This window comes from Oncorhynchus clarkii, chromosome 20 (assembly GCF_045791955.1).
Source record: "Oncorhynchus clarkii lewisi isolate Uvic-CL-2024 chromosome 20, UVic_Ocla_1.0, whole genome shotgun sequence".
NCBI classification, from domain to species: Eukaryota; Metazoa; Chordata; class Actinopteri; order Salmoniformes; family Salmonidae; genus Oncorhynchus; species Oncorhynchus clarkii.
In genome coordinates, this window is record NC_092166.1 from 19,543,204 (window position 1) to 19,561,245 (window position 18,042).

At 42.3% G+C, this 18,042-nt stretch overlaps 2 protein-coding genes across 12 annotated transcripts in view; both read left to right on the plus strand.

The window, feature by feature from the left end:
• LOC139376044 (extended synaptotagmin-2-B-like) overlaps positions 1-4,714 on the plus strand; it is a 49,984-nt gene extending 45,270 nt beyond the window's left edge. For all 11 annotated transcript variants that reach the window (XM_071118158.1, XM_071118156.1, XM_071118161.1 and 8 more), the window contains 8 exons: positions 357-443; positions 698-847; positions 1,150-1,526; positions 1,706-1,801; positions 2,290-2,421; positions 2,527-2,632; positions 2,811-2,860; positions 3,029-4,714. In XM_071118158.1, coding sequence (XP_070974259.1) covers positions 357-443; positions 698-847; positions 1,150-1,526; positions 1,706-1,801; positions 2,290-2,421; positions 2,527-2,632; positions 2,811-2,860; positions 3,029-3,077 — 1,047 coding nt within the window. In that variant the 3' untranslated portion in view covers positions 3,078-4,714. The remainder of the gene's footprint in view (positions 1-356; positions 444-697; positions 848-1,149; positions 1,527-1,705; positions 1,802-2,289; positions 2,422-2,526; positions 2,633-2,810; positions 2,861-3,028) is intronic.
• A 1,640-nt stretch (positions 4,715-6,354) lies between these two features.
• LOC139376045 (receptor-type tyrosine-protein phosphatase N2-like) overlaps positions 6,355-18,042 on the plus strand; it is a 144,579-nt gene continuing 132,891 nt past the window's right edge. Inside the window, exons 1-2 of the mRNA XM_071118167.1 lie at positions 6,355-6,606; positions 13,029-13,079. Coding sequence (XP_070974268.1) covers positions 6,522-6,606; positions 13,029-13,079 — 136 coding nt within the window. The 5' untranslated portion in view covers positions 6,355-6,521. The remainder of the gene's footprint in view (positions 6,607-13,028; positions 13,080-18,042) is intronic.

Sequence of the window (18,042 nt, forward strand, 5' to 3'; positions counted from 1 at the left end):
CGATTAGCATATGTTAGCTCAACTGCCCTGTGGGGGTCCCACCGATCCTGAAGAAGTTAAAGAAAATAATGTAGTTTTTACTCCATACATTTTCCCTGACACCCAAAGGTACATAAGTATATTTAAAACCAAATACTTTTAGACTTTTACTCAAGTAGTATTTTACTGGGTGACACTTTTTTACTTGAGTAATTTTCTATTAAGGTATCTTTACTTTTACTCAAGTATGACAGTTGGGTACTTTTTCTACCACTGGTTACATTAACCATATAAAAATAGGTATTTCCAGTGCAATGTGAATAGAATATGTCCTTGCTGATATACAGTCTCTAACATTATCCTCCTTCCCTAACCAGACGAGGTATAAGACCAACGAGCCTGTATGGGAAGAGGCGTTTACTTTCCTCATCCACAACCCCAAATGCCAAGAGCTGGAGGTCGAGGTACATAAGCATGATTTCCCTCCTGAGGGACCTCAAAATGTCAGCTATTTAGTATGGCAAATGTGTCTGATTTAATCTCTGTGGCTATGATGTGAGATGGAGTTGATTTTGCCTGCTGTTTTAAATCACACTCAATGATTTTACTGTTTTAAGACATCTTTGCCTCTAGTTTGCCTCATTTAATTGTTTTGCTGTAAATTTGATGCAATTTGTGCTGTGGCTGTGTGATTGTGTGTCCCATTTCCTCTCCTCAGGTGAAGGATGAGAAACATGAGTGTTCTCTGGGGACTCTGAACCTGCCCCTGGTCCGTCTCCTAGAGGCTGAGGACATGACACTACACCAGCGCTTCCCTCTCAAGAACTCTGGGCCCAGCTGCACCCTCAAGATAAAGATTGCACTGAGGGTAAGGGTCCATGAGGGTCTGAATAGGGCTCTTTTACATTGTCTATGTCCCAAATGATCACCCTATTCCCTATATAGGGCGCTTCTGTTGTCCAGGCCTATGCAGGGAATAGGTTGCCATTTGGTACGTAGTCATATTCACATTAGTACTCTCCCTGCTAAATGTTTAACCTGACTGCAATTATTTTACATTTTTGCTTAAAAATAAAAAACGATATACTACACATTCTTCAATAAAGACAAGCAATGTGTCTCGTATGATTATTTTTAACCCTCTCCAACCTCTATGTCCCACTTGTGCAGGTTCTGTGTCTGGAGAAGCTGATAGCGTCAGACCAGACGTCCTCGGTGCAGGTTCGTAAGGCTAGCACTAGTAACCCCATCCCCATGAAGAGACCGTCAGTCTCCGAACCCCCCAACCCTGTCCCTGTCTTGGACCTCCCCAGCTCTGTGGCCACCTCCACCCAGGAGCTCCACAGGAGAGGGGGGGATGACGAGCCCTACTCAGGGGGACCGGTAGGCATCGGCCTGGCCGACGCAGGTAGGAGCACCTCCAACCTGGCCATCTCTGGTTCTCAGAAACACCTGGCACACAGGGGGTCAACCCCCAGCATCGCCTCAGACATCTCCAACCCCTACGCCACACAGGAGCTCCAGCAGAGGCTGAGAGAGCTGCAGAAGTAAGCATGCATGAAACCAAGCACACACAAAAACACATACACGCAGGCTTGTGCACATACACAACACATTGTGACATAATTAAAGCATAGAATACAGATTTATTGACTAACTTGCAGATTATATTACAGACCTAATGTGATCAGAACAAAGAGACTAATGTGTGTGTCTCTGTCCACAGTGGCTCAGCCAGTAATTTCCCCCTGGGTGAAGTGCAGTTGACTGTCAGACACAGCTCTCAGAGAAACAAGCTCATCGTGGTGGTGCACGCCTGTCGGTAAGTGACATGATGGGAGATTTAGGCCGAGTCCCAAATGGCACCATATTCCCTTTATAGTGCACTACTTTTGACCAGGGCAAATAGGGCTCTGGTTAAAAGTGGTGCACTTATATAGGGAATTAGGGTGCCATTTGGGACAGATACAGGACTGTAGTTAGTCTATACACTAAGTATTGGACAAGGCGTCGTTTGTATCAGCTTAATCCACTCTATTTTAAATGTACAGTACAAGCTTCTTTTTTTATTTTGATAGTTGTTTTCTGTTAACTCAAAGGATATGATCCAGCTAACTTAATTGTGTCAAACTACTCAGTTTGCAATAGGACATTGATTTACACTTCAGACTCCAGGAGGGCACATGTAATGAGATGACTGATGAGCTACAGTAGCCGCCCTGAATGGATCTATTCTATCCCTGGATCGTCCACGTTATCGGTCTGTCCTGCTCTATTCCTGTGTTTTCATGTCTCTCTCTCTCCCCACAGAAACCTGATTGCGTTCACAGATCACTTGTCAGATCCATACGTGCGGCTCTATCTTCTACCTGACAAGCGACGGTCTGGGAGGAGGAAAACCCACACGCACAAGAAGACACTGAACCCTGTCTACGACCAGATGTAAGTTTCGACATTCCTCTTTACTACTCTTACCATCGGACATCAATGGATTTACTGGTGGTGTACTGGTAATCATTGTGTAATTGTGTTTGTGTGTGTTGTCAGATTTGAGTTCAGTGTGTCGATCGTGGAGCTACACAGGAGGACTCTGGACGTGGCGGTAAAGAACGGAGGAAATATCTTCTCCAAACACAAAGGGCTGCTGGGAAAGGTGAGACTGGACCTGTCCTCTTACAACAGCACTGTGTCTATACATGCATACCTTGTCCATTATTGGATGACATAACTGTGACTATACATTATTGCTGATTCACAGGGAAACTTTGCAATCACTCTTTCTAATTTACCTGTCCATGTTTCACCCTTCCTCCTTCATGTCATCCTGACAGGTTCTAGTGGATCTGACTTATGAGGATATCGCAAAAGGATGGACACAATGGTTAGTGAAAATAACTGAAAAATACAGTCATGTTTACTTGTTCTCAAACAAATTGAGACATTATTTGCTCTCATCACATCATTTGAGGTACAAAGAATTAAGCGTAGTTAATGTAAAGGTGTGTTTGTTATTCCTGCTTTATAACAATGTGTCTGTCTTTGCCACTAGGTATGAGTTGAGTGAGGATGGTCTGAAAAAACCTCTTCAGCAGCTATAGACTACACCATGAGAGTTAAAGGAGGACCTAACCAAGTCTTCAACCATGTATCATTGCCACTAGAGTCCGTATGTGTCAAGCATCTCAGAGTAGTGCTGATTTAGGATCAGTTATGCCTTTTAGATCAGAATAAATAAGATAATATGGACATGAATCCATAATAAATAAGATTACATAGACAGGGGGGACATGATCGTAGATCAGCACTCCTACTCTGAGACACATGAGACATACATCCCAAATCTTTTACAAATGTAACTGCCTTTTCCATACAGTTGCTTTTAAGCCCGTGGGCAAATCTACTATTTGTTTTCCCTTTTTTAATTACGGTTATTATTATTTACATGACTCACAATTGTAAAAAAAAAAAAAAACTTTTGATATTCATTTATACACATCAGTTGCATCGTTATCGCTGCCCACTCGGAAACTCTCCAGTGCAATAGTAAGAAAGGGAGTATGTGGTGTTAAAATGAATGAAAAAAGAATTCCATATTTAAAGAGGAAATTATTGAGGACCGTAACAAAATATCTATTTTCCTGCTATGGCTGTGACAGCGGGTTTAACTGCCTTGGTTTATGTGGGGAATGTACAACATATATGTACAATGACAATGAGGACTAAAGATGTGGTTTATTATAGTGTTAGTTGAGGGAGGTTTCGCTTAGTCAAAATTACCATTTCATTTTTATAATTAAACAAACTACATATAAACTCTACAATCTAAAAATATTAACTTGGTCAGAGCATGGCGCTACAAGTTGACAGTCTCTCCTCTAAGTTAAATAGTACACCTAGTACAGTACTTGGCCACCAAAGACACAAGTGTTTCATTTTATTGCCTACATGGGGTTTTAACTAAGCCAAATATGTATGCATGTTTGCACAGTATTTGTTTCCTTATTTAAAGTCTTTCAAAGCATAGTGTTTAGGAACAGTAATAATAACAGAACTTGCTCTAGTTAACCTCAAATGAATATTCCAGCCTTCTTCAAGTCATTGTGGCTTATGGTAATTGATTTTCCAACTCTGAAATCAGGACAGATCAGTTATGTATGGTTGGTGAACTATATGTATCATGTTTGTGATCAATAAATATACCAGTCTTAATTCTGTTTTTGTATTACGAACACATTTCAGCATGCATATCTTATTAAAAGCTTCTCTTTAATGCAATCGCTTGCAAAAGAAAAACACATGATAAGAATTAAGGAATTGTTTTGGTTTACGTTGTGGGTATGACCATATTGTATCCGGTTACCACATTAATGATGCATATTAATGGAAAACATTTTAGATTGTACCATGTTTAGACTGTACCATATTGGCGTGTAACCTAATGTATTAGTTATGATTTGTGTTCTCAAACCTCTGTCCTTTTTTAAACTAGTTGGATGCCTACCTATGTGTAAGCCATCAAATGAAAACGGTCTCTGAAGTCAAGTTCCTGTCCTCTTGTTCTGAACTGGTTCGCCTTCTCCATGTACTTTATTTATCTTGTGCCTTAAATCCACAAATATTAAGATATTTTAAAGTATAAAGAAGCTGTTACGGTTTCCATGTTTGAGCATTTCTACTTATGTCTTTTAAATAATAAAGAGCTTTTGCTGTATGCACAGCAATAAGCTGTATATTACTTTGACTCCATGGACTTCATTCTAATGTCCCACTGTTATCAAACGTTTATTTCGCTGATTTTGCACTAATGCTTGTTTTCATTTATTTGCCTTGTTTTCATTCATTTAATCGTATTCGTGTTGTTTTCATCAAATCAATGTAGGTGTATTGATGCCATCTTGTGGGCCCTTTCAATAATGCACAAGCTTGCTCATCGCAAACGATGCTGTGTTCATGTCTCGTCTGAAACTCGGGACCTCCTAGTTAGTTTTAACGTAAGTTATTTGCTTAGGGCTTCCTGTTGGTGGATTCTGATACTTCCCAATTGGGACACTCGGCTATCATGTGCTGCGTTTACAGGCAACCCAATTCTGATATGTTTTCTCTAACTGGAAAGAGCTGCTTTGAAAATATCTGAAGTGATTAGTCAAAGATCAATTCGTGGGAACAACATGCAGAGTTGTGGTCCTGTGTAAACGTAGCGCTCTTTCTACAATGAGTAAGCAAGTAATATATTTCCAAATGTCCGATACGATGTGAACACGAGTCACAAGCGCCTTCAAAAATATGTAATGTGCAAACATTTCGAGGGATAGTTATTTGTAAATGGTGTGCTCACGATGACTGACTCCCTGATTGGATGACTCAACCATTGACGCACTTGTATTACCTTGGTTTACCTTGTCATTCATTTCAGGAAGATAGATATATCAGTCAACTCAAACCACCTGACTGTTCTCCATTCCCACATTCCTCAGCTCTCTCTTTTCAAAGTCTACAGTAGGTCTTCTAACCGAGGTAACGGTTCTATTCATCTTCATAGTCATGGCATGCTTGATTCAATAGCTATTGACGAGAGAAAACACATCTCCCGAATATCTTATATAAAACTAACTTGACCTTGGTCTTCTACAGAACGTAAGGTCTCAGATTGAAGAGGAAACCAAGGCAGGTCGCGCAAATAACAGATGTGGTATTGCATAATAGAGAGGGAACCTATGCGCTGCCACGGAACGATGATGGGGTGTCACACGCTGAGCTTAGGGTATGAGAGGGAGAGGGAATCATGCTAGAAAGGTATCTAATGTTCAAAGGGATTTCCTGGAACAAATGCTGTTCATTGGGATTTTCTCCACGTGCCCTCATAGTATACATGCAGTAGGCCAACTGGTTATACTTCCTATAGTACATCAGGTCCTTTAAAATTCAGGTCCTGGAGGGCCAAAACACTTGTTTTTTTCTACCTGGTAGTTAATTGCAACCACCTGGCGTCACAGGCCTGAATTAGTCCGTATTAGACGGAGAGGATGAAAACCAGAACTGTTTCTGGCCTTCAGGACCGGCATTGAATAACCCTGTCCTACATTATAACAGAAGGCGCATATTGGCAATTGGCACATATTAATTCGGCTGTTCTATACTTTTCAGGAACATTTTCACAAAGTGAAACAGTCTAGGTTACTTAGTACAGTACCAAACTACAATCATAATATCACTATTTTTATTATCAGTGGACATCTTCTATTGACATGTGCCTCTTATAATTGGTTAAAGACATTTAGGTAAGCTGTGTTATGGTGTACGCGCAGGTGCGCTTCTGCTTGGCGTCAGCTAGGAGGGGCCAACGCTTGTCTGTTCATAGTGCTGATCATCGTAGTGAGACTTACTGCAGGAGCCGAGACCAATAGAGCTGGCTGAATCGTCCTGCATCCTCCCCATACCTTCCAACCTCCATCTCTCTCCCTGATTCTGTCTCTCCTTTCATAAAACAAAACGAAACCATAGACATGGATTGTTAACTACCGCATGTGTGTCATGGATCAAGAATGAGAAACATGGATTCGATGTACATTATTCTCGTCCTCCTTGCTCCCCAACCCTATTTTTTAGCCTCTGCAGACAGGAAATTCGGTGAGTAGCCTACATTTATTTATCCGAAGGATCATAATGATCCCAAACTGCATCAGCTGCCAGGAGACGCACATACGGTTATTTTGGGTCTGTCAATATTGTATTGGGCAGCTGGGAAAGGCGCGGAATAGCCTACTGTACGACTGCAGCTCTTGTTTAAGAGATAGGCTAACAGCTATATCTATAATATGGGGGGGGGGGGGGGGGGGGGGGTTGTCGCTGTAATATAGAAAAATGTGCAAGAAATAGGCTATGATGTAGGCCTATATTATTGTTTAGACATGTTGTTTGCATGTACGTCTTTAACATGTGCAAGCTAAAACGCACCTATCAATGTCAAGTGTTTGCTACTTTTAACGATGACTATTTTCTAATGGAATGAATGCCATTATTTAGGATACAGCATAGCTATTTTGCAGGGAGAAATAGCAGAGAATCACGTTAGGCCACCGTGGTGCGTTTGCTGTCTAATGTCTTTCTATCACGAAGATGGTGAGAGTCAGTGAGGGAAAAAGCTGTGCTAGTACCCGAGGCCACATGCCTGCTATGTCGACCATTTGGGTAGCTATGCTCATTGGGAGGAAAACCAACACATTATTAGGCTCCAAACCCCATTAGTTTGTAGCCATATCTATGGTTAAAAAGAGACGCATTTTAATAAAAGAGATGTAAAGAAATCCGATTTTAAAACGCCTCCTCCTTTTAGTGTTAGGCTATGGGTGGACCATTTGTTATATAGTTTAAAGGCTTTATTTTTACTTACATAGCCTATACAGAATAGTAGCCTATGTAATGCAATACTCAGCCCTTAGAAACCATATTTTTCATATCAAACCGTGTCATATCAAACAGTGATTTCCCTTTATTTAAATTTCAGTTTGACACACAATAATTCAGGGAATTGTTCTAAATACTATATTATAAAGAGCAAGTACAGTAATAGCATACGGTGTTAGAAAAGTTGTTAATAAATATACACAATGCTATGGACTAATCTGCAACACTTAACATTATGCATCCGATTACACCTGTGTAATAACACTATTACCATATTAATATTGTATAAACATGTAGCCTTATAGCCATGTAGCCTAGTAATTACAGTGTTACTGCACAGGTACAAGAGCAGCCTTTGTATCACCAGCTCACTCTAGCTGTTCTACCCTCCATAGCATTTACTCTATTATGAACCCTATTGTACAATACTGCCTTGCCTGTATCACTTCCCACTGGTTTTATTGCATGGGATGTAGGGCCGTTTCCCAAGACACAGATTAAGTCTAGTCTTGGCCTAAAAACCCCTTTCATAGATAATCTCCATTGAGTCTGCCTTTTAGTCTAGGTTTTAGGGTCAGGGAAAGAGCCCCATAATTTTGAAAATGTTATTTTTGGTTGCAGTTAACGGAGTGGTCGGTCTGCCAGCACACTGAGAGGAGAACAATAACACACTGATTTAAAAGCTCCTGTGTTTATTTTTGGACGCCTGTGCTCCACTGGCTGAGTCACTTTCACTTCTTGCGTCAGTTGATCAAAAGCATTTCTTAATTGGCTGTAGTGTCACTTAAGTGCGATTGCTGATTTACAATCAGATGAAGAGGCCTACTGTTAAACTAAACCTATGTTGTTGTGTTGCTTCTTTAAGTAATGAGTTTCTTCCTGGATTGGTGGCTTAAGTTGAAAGCATACTTGGATCAATTCCCCAATGACAGCAGGGAGAAAGAAGAGAGGGCATTATCATCCCCACTGTAGCCATAGTGACTGGGAACCAACAGCCTACAGAGATGTAACTTGTCTGAGTACAGGGTTAAACTGGAAGGTGAAAAAAAATCAACTTTCAATTAGTCAATTTAGAGGGGTGCACAGATAGTGGTTTGGAATAGCAGTCCTGAAATTTGCTCCATTGTTTGTGGACCTTGACAGAACTACCGTGGAAAATAAAAGTTTCAATCAGGAGGTGTGCTCACACAAAGCTCCTTAAATTGATAGTAATCTCTGTGTGTTCGTGGTGCCTGACTAACTGCCCCCTGTAACACCCTCCTGCTCTCATCTCCTCCTCTCACATCCTGAGACTGACTGCTTGATCCAAAACTCCAGCATTGGTCCACCAGACTGGAGCATGGACACGATACACAAAGCTTTTCTCAATCCTCTGAAGTCTCAGCCAAAGCTTGTATCCACTGTTCACTTTTCTTGATCTCAAGGCACATTTATTCCCTTTTGCGTTCAGTTTTTAGTTGTTTGGTTTATGGATATTAAGCATTTCAACTCTATATTATTGGCATTAAATTGGCTCCATATATAACACTACCTGAGGAATCGGTAAAAGGCCTGTCCCAATAGGTAAGGGCATTTTCATATTGCTCAGACTGTTCTGCAGCTTTGGTATTTCATGAGGACAGTCTGTTGACATGCTGTGACGGGGTCATGTCAGGGTATCTCTTCCTGTCCATGTAGTTTCCCTGTATACACACACTGCAGCCAGGTGATGTCAGCCTCAATAGTCGTCAGTCGTGCCATATGCAACTGAACAATCAGCATGAACTAAAGATGTTAATACCTGTTTCTATGGACATGGGTGCACAGGCATGCATGGGAAGACCTTTTCCGAGGCCTTGGTGAGCTAATGATTGCAATATTTGATTTGGTTTCCCTCTATTCTAAGTATTTCTAGTCAGGGTGATGGGTTAAGATATTTGGAGTGTGTGACTCAATTTCCACAAAGATAATAACTTTAAACTTATGGACTGCGTCCCAAATGGCACTCTATTTTGAGGGAATACAGTGCCATTTGGGAAGTGGACTTGGACTCTTGTTTGTTCAGAGGCAAAATAGTTCCGTGTTAAAAACAAGAGAAAATGTAACAGGAACTGACATGGGTTGTAAACAAGGGCCCACCTCAGGGAAAAGGATGGCTACTATTAATACTTCTCTTTACAATAAGGGGTGGACATGAATGCAATGACTCAAACTAAATGTCAAGTGACAAATATGATGGAGAGGATGGGGAGGGTGGAGGGGGAGGGCGGAGGGGAGGGCGGAGGGGGAGGGCGGAGGGGAGGGCGGAGGGGAGGGTGGAGGGGGAGGGCGAAGGGGAGGGCGGAGGGGAGGGCGGAGGGGGAGGGCGGAGGGGAGGGCGGAGGGGGAGGGCGAAGGGGAGGGCGGAGGGGGAGGGCGGAGGGTGGAGGGGGAGGGCGGAGGGGGAGGGCGTTACTATTGTCTTTGTTTGATCTGCCTTGAATCGCAACAGCAGATGTAGTGGACAGGGGCGTACCGCAGAGCAGTTACCACAATGGTTACAGCTCCCCCTTGCAGAAAAACCACATGTGGAGAACCACATAATTTCACATGGAAAATAACATGACATTTCACATGAAACTTCACATGTGATCACATATTTTAACATGTGTAGTTTCATGTTATCACATGTTATTTTACATATTGTCACATGTTATCACATTAACTTCACATAGGATCCTGCGTTTCGTGAAATTCATGTGGTTTTTCCTTAAGGGCATACTTTACCCCCTGACGCTCTCCCTGTTCACTCCCTACACAGGTCTTATCAAGCTTGACAGTCAGTGGAAATATAGATGTTTTTATCATTTGTGACAGTAATGTGCACAGTATGACTTGTGGCAGCTTTTTTAATATAACTTTGTTTGGTAAAATATTCAGCAGCATCCAGTAACATTATTTGATCTCTTGATTAGCCTCTGTGTGTTCTGTAGGTGTAGCCATGGTGTGGCTACGCTCCTTCAGTCTTCAATAATAATTTAAGCTGATGTTGACAGTCAAGGAACACAGACACAGAATATATAGACACAGTGTATATGTCTGACAATGTCAATCAACAGGCGGCAGCCATTTGAGCAACAACGGCTGTAACGTATACGCTAGGAGTCAGGAAGCAGGTGCAGAAGGGGAGTTTAATAATGAGAATAAGCAGATGAACAAAACAGGAGAGGCATACTGAACGGGAAGAAAACCAATACTGCCTGAAGACTGAGGCTGCTAAGGGCTAAATAAAGGGGAAGTAATCTAGGTAATGATGAAGTCCAGGTGTGTGTAATGATGAAGTCCAGGTGTGCGTAATGTGGGTTGCCACCGGAGAGAGGGAACTGGAGTAGGCTTGACAACTGTCAGTATATTGGGATGAGATTTTTAATGCTCCTTTAAGATACTAATAAACATAGAGACATTCATCTGTCTTTTACACAGAGATCTAATTTTCCAGATGGACAAACTTTATTCCTTTGCAAGTAAAGAGCAAATCCAAGACAGCCATGTGGAAAGCCACCCACAGTTTTGTTAAATGGTTAATTTGTCAGAATTCCTTTTTTAGTAGCTTCATCCTTCACTTGTGTGTGCCTATAAAAATAACATATTGGTAATACTTTACTTAGTGTTGATATGTAGCATTCATAAAGCAGTCATAAAGCCTTTATATGCATGGCATATAGAGTCATAATGCCATATATCACCACTCTTAAGTAAAAATGTTATCAGCCTCACATTCAACTTCAGCTATCGCTTAGTTTCCCCCAAGGCTCATTAGGTTGATCAGAATGCCAGGCACACTCTTCTCTTGATGTTTGGTTTTGGTGCTGTGGCCTTCTGAGAAGTTTCTATTTTGCCTACGCACTACCAGCTCACTCCCAGACACAGGGAGGAGCAGAGTAAAGCAGACTCCTTCATCAGTAGCAGGGCCACGATGGAAGGAGTTTGAGTCTGTCTGTCTGTGTCTGACTAAGAATGAGTACGTGGGTCCCTTCTTAATCATACAAGTACACCCAAAATCGTTCAAACTCAACTTCAAAAGTACGCTATTTTTCAATATGCTAAAAAATGTCAATTTCAAAGACACACATACTATTTTTTGTCAGTATTGCTAGCATGTGTAATGCAGTCACATCAGCACCAAGGCTGTAGAAACCACTGCAGAAGGTGGTGACTTATGTTTGATGCACAGCACACATGTCTTTGCTCTCCATCATGTCAGAGTGCTAATTGGCCACGCCTCCCTGCCTGGGGTTTCCTATGGAGTGTGTCACCAGTGTTGCTGCTGTGGTATGACAGCAATGTGACATATTGAGCCCAAAACACCCCCAGAAACACTGCAGGGGATGGTGGGTGGGCTGGCTGAGTGTACTGTAAACCCAGGCCCTGACCCTTTCCTCAGCCTCCATCCGAGGACCACATGCTGTGACAAGACTGCTTTATATAGCATAGTATCCTAGACTGGCTCCCATATGGCAGCCTATTATCATAGGGGTCTGGTCAAAAGTAGTGCACTACATAGGGAATAGGGTGCCATTTGGGTCAGCAGCTCCCGACCGCAATAAACAGTGTATCTTCCTAAATCCCTTATGATGAAAACATGTGTTTAGGAACCACTAGGGAGAAAAGAAATCACTAAAAACCTAGAGATAACAAAACAATTATTTCTATAAACTTGAGGAAGGTGGATCCATGCAGCCGCCCACATCCCACTCTGTATAGCTGCTGTGGCCCTGGCCTGAGACCGATTTCATACTGCAGTTCAATTGGATATATGGACAGGGTTATAAATCGTGTCCTCTTAGTGAGGGTAAGGGGTTGTCAAATGTAGAGAGAACTTTGTGCCCTGTTAGGCCTGCTCTTCTCCTGGCTGTCCTCCTCTTCCCTCCTCTCATCTCCCCCTTCTCTCTTCTCCCCTTCTCATCTCCTCTCCCCCTTCTCTCTTCTCCACTTCTCATCTCCTCTCCCCCTTCTCTCTTCTCCACTTCTCATCTCCTCTCTCCCTCTCCCCTCCTCTAGTTGTATGTATGGTACAAAGATGTGCATTAAATGCCCTAAGGACAGTGTGTTCTGTCAGATCCCTGTTAAGCAGAAATTTCAGTTATGACCCGTTGCCGCTGCCGGAGCACCTAGTGAGATGGATACAGAAACAGCATCCCCCAGCAGCCTGCTCCTCTGTGTTGATGGATCACCCTGGAACACAGTGTCTCTGTGTCCCAAATGGAACCCTATTCCCTATTTAGTGCACTACTTTTTGGACCAGGGCCCATATGGTTCTGGTCAATCATTGTGCACTATGTAGGGAATAGGGTGCCATTTGGGAAACAGGCTGTGTTTTACGATTGGCCTAAATGTTAACTTAGAATAATGGCCCCGTGGCTGTGCTGTTTATCTGCTGTAGCTGTGAAACGCAGTGCTGCATGACATTGTAATCCATGACGCCTCACCCACGCAGGAAGTGGGACATTATATTGTATATCTGTTCTTTTTTTTTATAGATTCAGCTATAGCCTATAGAATAGCTGAATCTATAAAAAGCTGAGATGTACAATGCATGTATGTACAGTAGGCTATTGTTGATGGGTCTTAATATTATGATATTATAAATTATATTATAAAGTACAAATTGTTCTCTTCTCCAACAGGTTGTTTGTTTGAGAAGGAGTTGTGCACACCATACGAGATCTGTGTCAACGGTAAGCCATTTTCCTTTCATTCAGATATCATACAGCTATAAAGTAGAGCTCACAAATCAAAGCCATCTGTAGACACTGAAATATTCTGAATCTAAAAGGAAGTGGACATTCATGGCACAATATCAGCGAAAGTGATGACGATCAATTGGAGAAGAAAATCTATTGAACTGACTCTTTTCTCCTCACTTCTCCTCTTTGAACGGTTGGTTCAGAACACAGGACTAGAATTAGATTATATTTGTATGGTTTAGAATGCACAGGGTGCAACACCACAGGCAGTCAGTTTAGAATGCACAGGGTGCAACACCACAGGTAGTCAGTTCAGAATGCACAGGGTGCAACACCACAGGTGGTCAGTTCAGAATGCACAGGATGCAACACCACAGGTGGTCAGTTCAGAATGCATAGGGTACAACACCACAGGTGGTCAGTTCAGAATGCACAGGGTACAACACCACAGGTGGTCATTTCAGAATGCACAGGGTACAACACCACAGGTGGTCAGTTCAGAATGCACAGGGTACAACACCACAGGTGGTCAGTTCAGAATGCACAGGGTGCAACACCACAGGTGGTCATTTCAGAATGCACAGGGTACAACACCACAGGTGGTCAGTTCAGAATGCACAGGGTACAACACCACAGGTGGTCAGTTCAGAATGCACAGGGTGCAACACCACAGGTGGTCAGTTCAGAATGCACAGGGTGCAACACCACAGGTGGTCAGTTCAGAATGCACAGGGTGCAACACCACAGGTGGTCAGTTCAGAATGCACAGGGTGCAACACCACAGGTAGTCAGTTCAGAATGCACAGGTGCAACCACAAGAAAGAATAGATAAGGGAACGCCACAGACACAGCTGTTGAGATGGTGTCCACCTCTCTTCCTGTGTGCTTTCTTTGGGCCTCTGCTCCCTCAGAATTCATTAGTTTAGGTTGCGCCCCAAATGACACCTTATTCCCATTATAGTGCACTTCTTTTGACCAGAGCCCTTTCAGACTTGGTCAAAATTAGTGCACTATATAAGGAATAGGGTCCCATTTGGGACCTTTTCCTCATTTGAAATGTGGCCTTGTCTCTGATCTCATTGTGATAGGAATAAAACAATGCCCTGTGCTGCTGGGGAAAAATCATATTCATAGCTAAACTATTTTTGGCCCAGTTCAGTTCTCAGTCTGTGTTTAGTCTGCGCTGGTTGTCTCCTGGGTTATTACATTTAACAGGCCATGTGCCATAGGAACACACTCCTATGTCAGGGATTCATTCATTTCCAATGAGGAAAGTGCATACTGTCTGATGGGCTATATTAGATAGACACTATGTCCTTGAGGTGAACATAGTTTCATGAATATTGTTCTTCCCATGTAAATATAATCACTTGAATTGACATATCCTATCAGACCATCATTTGATGGCTCTGTTGACTATTATACATCTTTTCCACTTGCGGATATTGTTATTCGTTTTATGTAACTGATGACCTAGTAGGTATGCCAGGTGGGAGACATTTTTAAACATTTTTAAACTAACTAAAGTTATCTCAAAACGTGACTTTTATTCGTTCTGTGTGGGTTAAAGTACAGGGAGGTAGGTTGTATTGTAGGTGTTGCTGTGCACACCCTTCATAACACACTCAGTCACACTTACCAATGAGTCACCAACAGCACCAAAGTAGGTCTACACATCAAAGCAACACACTGTCCATATTTAGGTGATCCTTCTTTCAAAAGTAATTAAAGCTATACTGTATTGGTAATTGAGATCATATGAGCCATACAACTTTATTTAATGTGAACAACATCGCATACAGTATATTATTCCTGATATGGTACATATTTTTGCACCCTTCCTAATGGCTGAATATGGTTAACCTTCAGACAAAAAAAATGATCAGCGTAGGTTGACGTGCTGCCTAGCAACAGGGTGGAAGTGCTGCTTTGAGTGTATGCCAGCCACTCTGACGCGTTCGCTCTTTGACTACCTGTTTGAAGCTGCGACAATAACTGTCAACTGAGGTAAACTGAGCTGAGGTTTGGCTGACACGTTAGTTTTGGACCACGATGTGGAAAAGCTACAGTGAGTGAGCACCACCAGCTCAGCCTTTGTCTTTCTCTATGTGGTGTGTGCCAGTGACAGCAAGTCAGTGTTAATGACAGTTGTCAAATTACCCTGGGCCGCTGCCTGGTAGGCACATTGTCTGTCTGAGTGGCAGTATCAGGACACACATGCTCCCCAGGACAGAACCACAGCTAGAACTATAGACATCCCAAATGGCAACTTATTCCGTATATAGTGCACTACATTTGAGCAGGGCCCAAAAGGTGTGCCCTATATAGGGAATAGGGTGCCATTTGGCACAAACCCTAATACTGTTGTTTCCAGGCAGGGAAATGAGACGCACACTGAGAGGTTAATGGTTGATAATGGGACACAGCCCCACTTATCTCTTGCTTGTTGATAAGCTACTGGTGGTTTGCCAGCCCACGACTCTCAGTTGTTCTTGGTTTGTGCCCAACAGCTCAGTAGGCTACTATGTAATAATACAATGTTACAGGGTTACTACACAGGCATAAGAGCAACTTATTGTAAAACCGTTATAATTTGGTTATTTTGTGAAACAAATGAGGATTTGGAAAAACTGACAGATGAAATCACCACCAAGCTACAAAAATCCTTGTTTACCCTGAACATCAGCTTCTGATGAAGCTTCCTGGATCCTGAGATAGAGAGGCATATTAGTGGGTTTGGCCATTTGGATGTTCTAGATCACATCTCCCCACCAACAGGGGTGTTGATCAAAAGTAGTGCACTATAAATGGAATAGGGTGCCAATTGGGATGCACACCAGATTTGATATAGACACAAAAGGAAAGGGCAGTCTGAATAGTCGGTCGGCAGTGGAGAGGATAAGTTTGATCAGTGACTTGACATTTTCACTGTGATTTCACTGTGATGTGATCCTGAATTTGGAGCAGGATGACCTGTGACATTCCAGGCACATCTCATGATTCTCAGTTACCTGGCTTCAACAGCATGGATGGAGGCACGCCTGCACAGAGATATAATGGCAAGGAGGGGTTTGCAGTCAATATCTGACCCAAATGGCACCCTGTTCTCTATATAGTGCACTACTTTTGTCATTTGGGACCTAATTGTTGTTCTATAAACTGTTCACAGGTATTGTATGTGACCCAAGATTTTCAGTAGCCTATATCATTTTTTTACCCAAATGAGCAATTGACTGTCCTGTGACCCAAATCGTCCTTAAACTACCCAAATTAAGGAGAAACAGTGTGTGATTATAGATTTATTTTCACCTCTCACATGCTCAGGGCCTACTTTGGGTCCCCACTCTTAGTTTAAGAAACCCTGGCCTATATGACCAATGTTGCCAGGGCAGCTAAAAGCAGGGTGTTGGTTCTATCTAGGTGTTGGAGTGGTCAGGTCAGGTGCAAATAAGCTGTGGAAAATCAGCTTAGGTGGTGGAATGTGTGCACTATGCACACCCTATTTGCTTAACCCAGTTTCAGTTTGATGTAGTATGTGTGATGTTCCTATCAGATAACATATCTGAAGTACAGTGGTGGGAAAAAGTACCCAATTGTCATACTAATAGAAAATTACTCAAGTAAAAGTGAAAGTCACCCAGTAAAATCATACTTGAGTAAAAGTTTAAAGGTATTTGGTTTTAAATATACTTAAAAGTCAAAGTACAAATAATTTCAAATTCCTTATATTGAGCAAACCAGACAACATTTTTTTGTTGTATTTACGGATAGCCAGGGGCACACTCCAACAGTCATACTTCATTTACAAATGAAGCATTTGTGTTTAGGGAGTCCACCAGATCAGCGGCAGTAGCGATGACCAGAGATGATCGCTTTTTTCACCACGTTTTTCGTGATATCCAATTACGATCTTGTCTCATCGCCGCAACGGGCTCGGGAGAGGCGAAGGTCAAGACATGCCCCGCCAAGGCGCTCTGCTTCTAAACAACCGCTCTTTCGCTTAACCCGGAAGCCAGCCGCACCAATGTGTCAGAGGAAACGCCGTTCAACTGATGACAGCCTGCAGGCGCCCGGCCCGCCACAAGGAGTCACTAGAGCACGATGAGCCAAGGAAAGCCCCCCTGCCAAACTCGGACGGCGCTGGCCCTATGGCACTCCCGGTCACGGCCAGCTGTGACGCCTCAACACTGCGATGCAGTGCCTTAGACCACTGCGCCACTTGGGAGGCCCAGAGATGTTCTCTTGATAAGTGCATGAATTGGACCATTTTCCTGTCCTGCTAAGCTTTCAAAATGTAACGAGTACTTTTGGGTGTCAGGGAAAATGTATGGAGTAAAAAGTACATTATTTTCTTTAGGAATGTAGTGGAGTAAAAAGTACATTATTTTCTTTAGGAATGTAGTGGAGTAAAAGTAAAAGTTCTCAAAAATATATATACTAAAGTACAGATACCAAAAAACCAATTGCAGTAACCAGGTTTACATCCAACCTTTTTATGTGAGTAAAGTATGTTGAACAAAAAGGACACGACAGGCCTGATGGAAACAGCAAATTGGTAGGTAGACTTTCCGAATGTCAACAAAACAAAATACGATACACAAGATGGGATCTTTTTGTGTCTGTAAAATGAATTATGTGAGAAATGATTTTAATGTGCAAATATTGATATAATAACCATCATATCGAAGTAAACTTGGCGTCACATGATGACATGTTGTGTGCTCCTCCCCTTACGACTCGGGAAAGAATGCAGTTTATTAGGCTACATATAAAATAATATTATGATCTTCACAGGGTGATGAAAGTACAAGGTGATGAGCTTGATGCTTCTTTCCAATAAATATCGAGGGTCTCATTCTGGTGACATGATCATCGCTGCTTGCTTGGCTGCCGATGGACAAATTAAAATAATCTCACTCTTTTGTCCATAATAATCTCATCATGTAGGCTATAC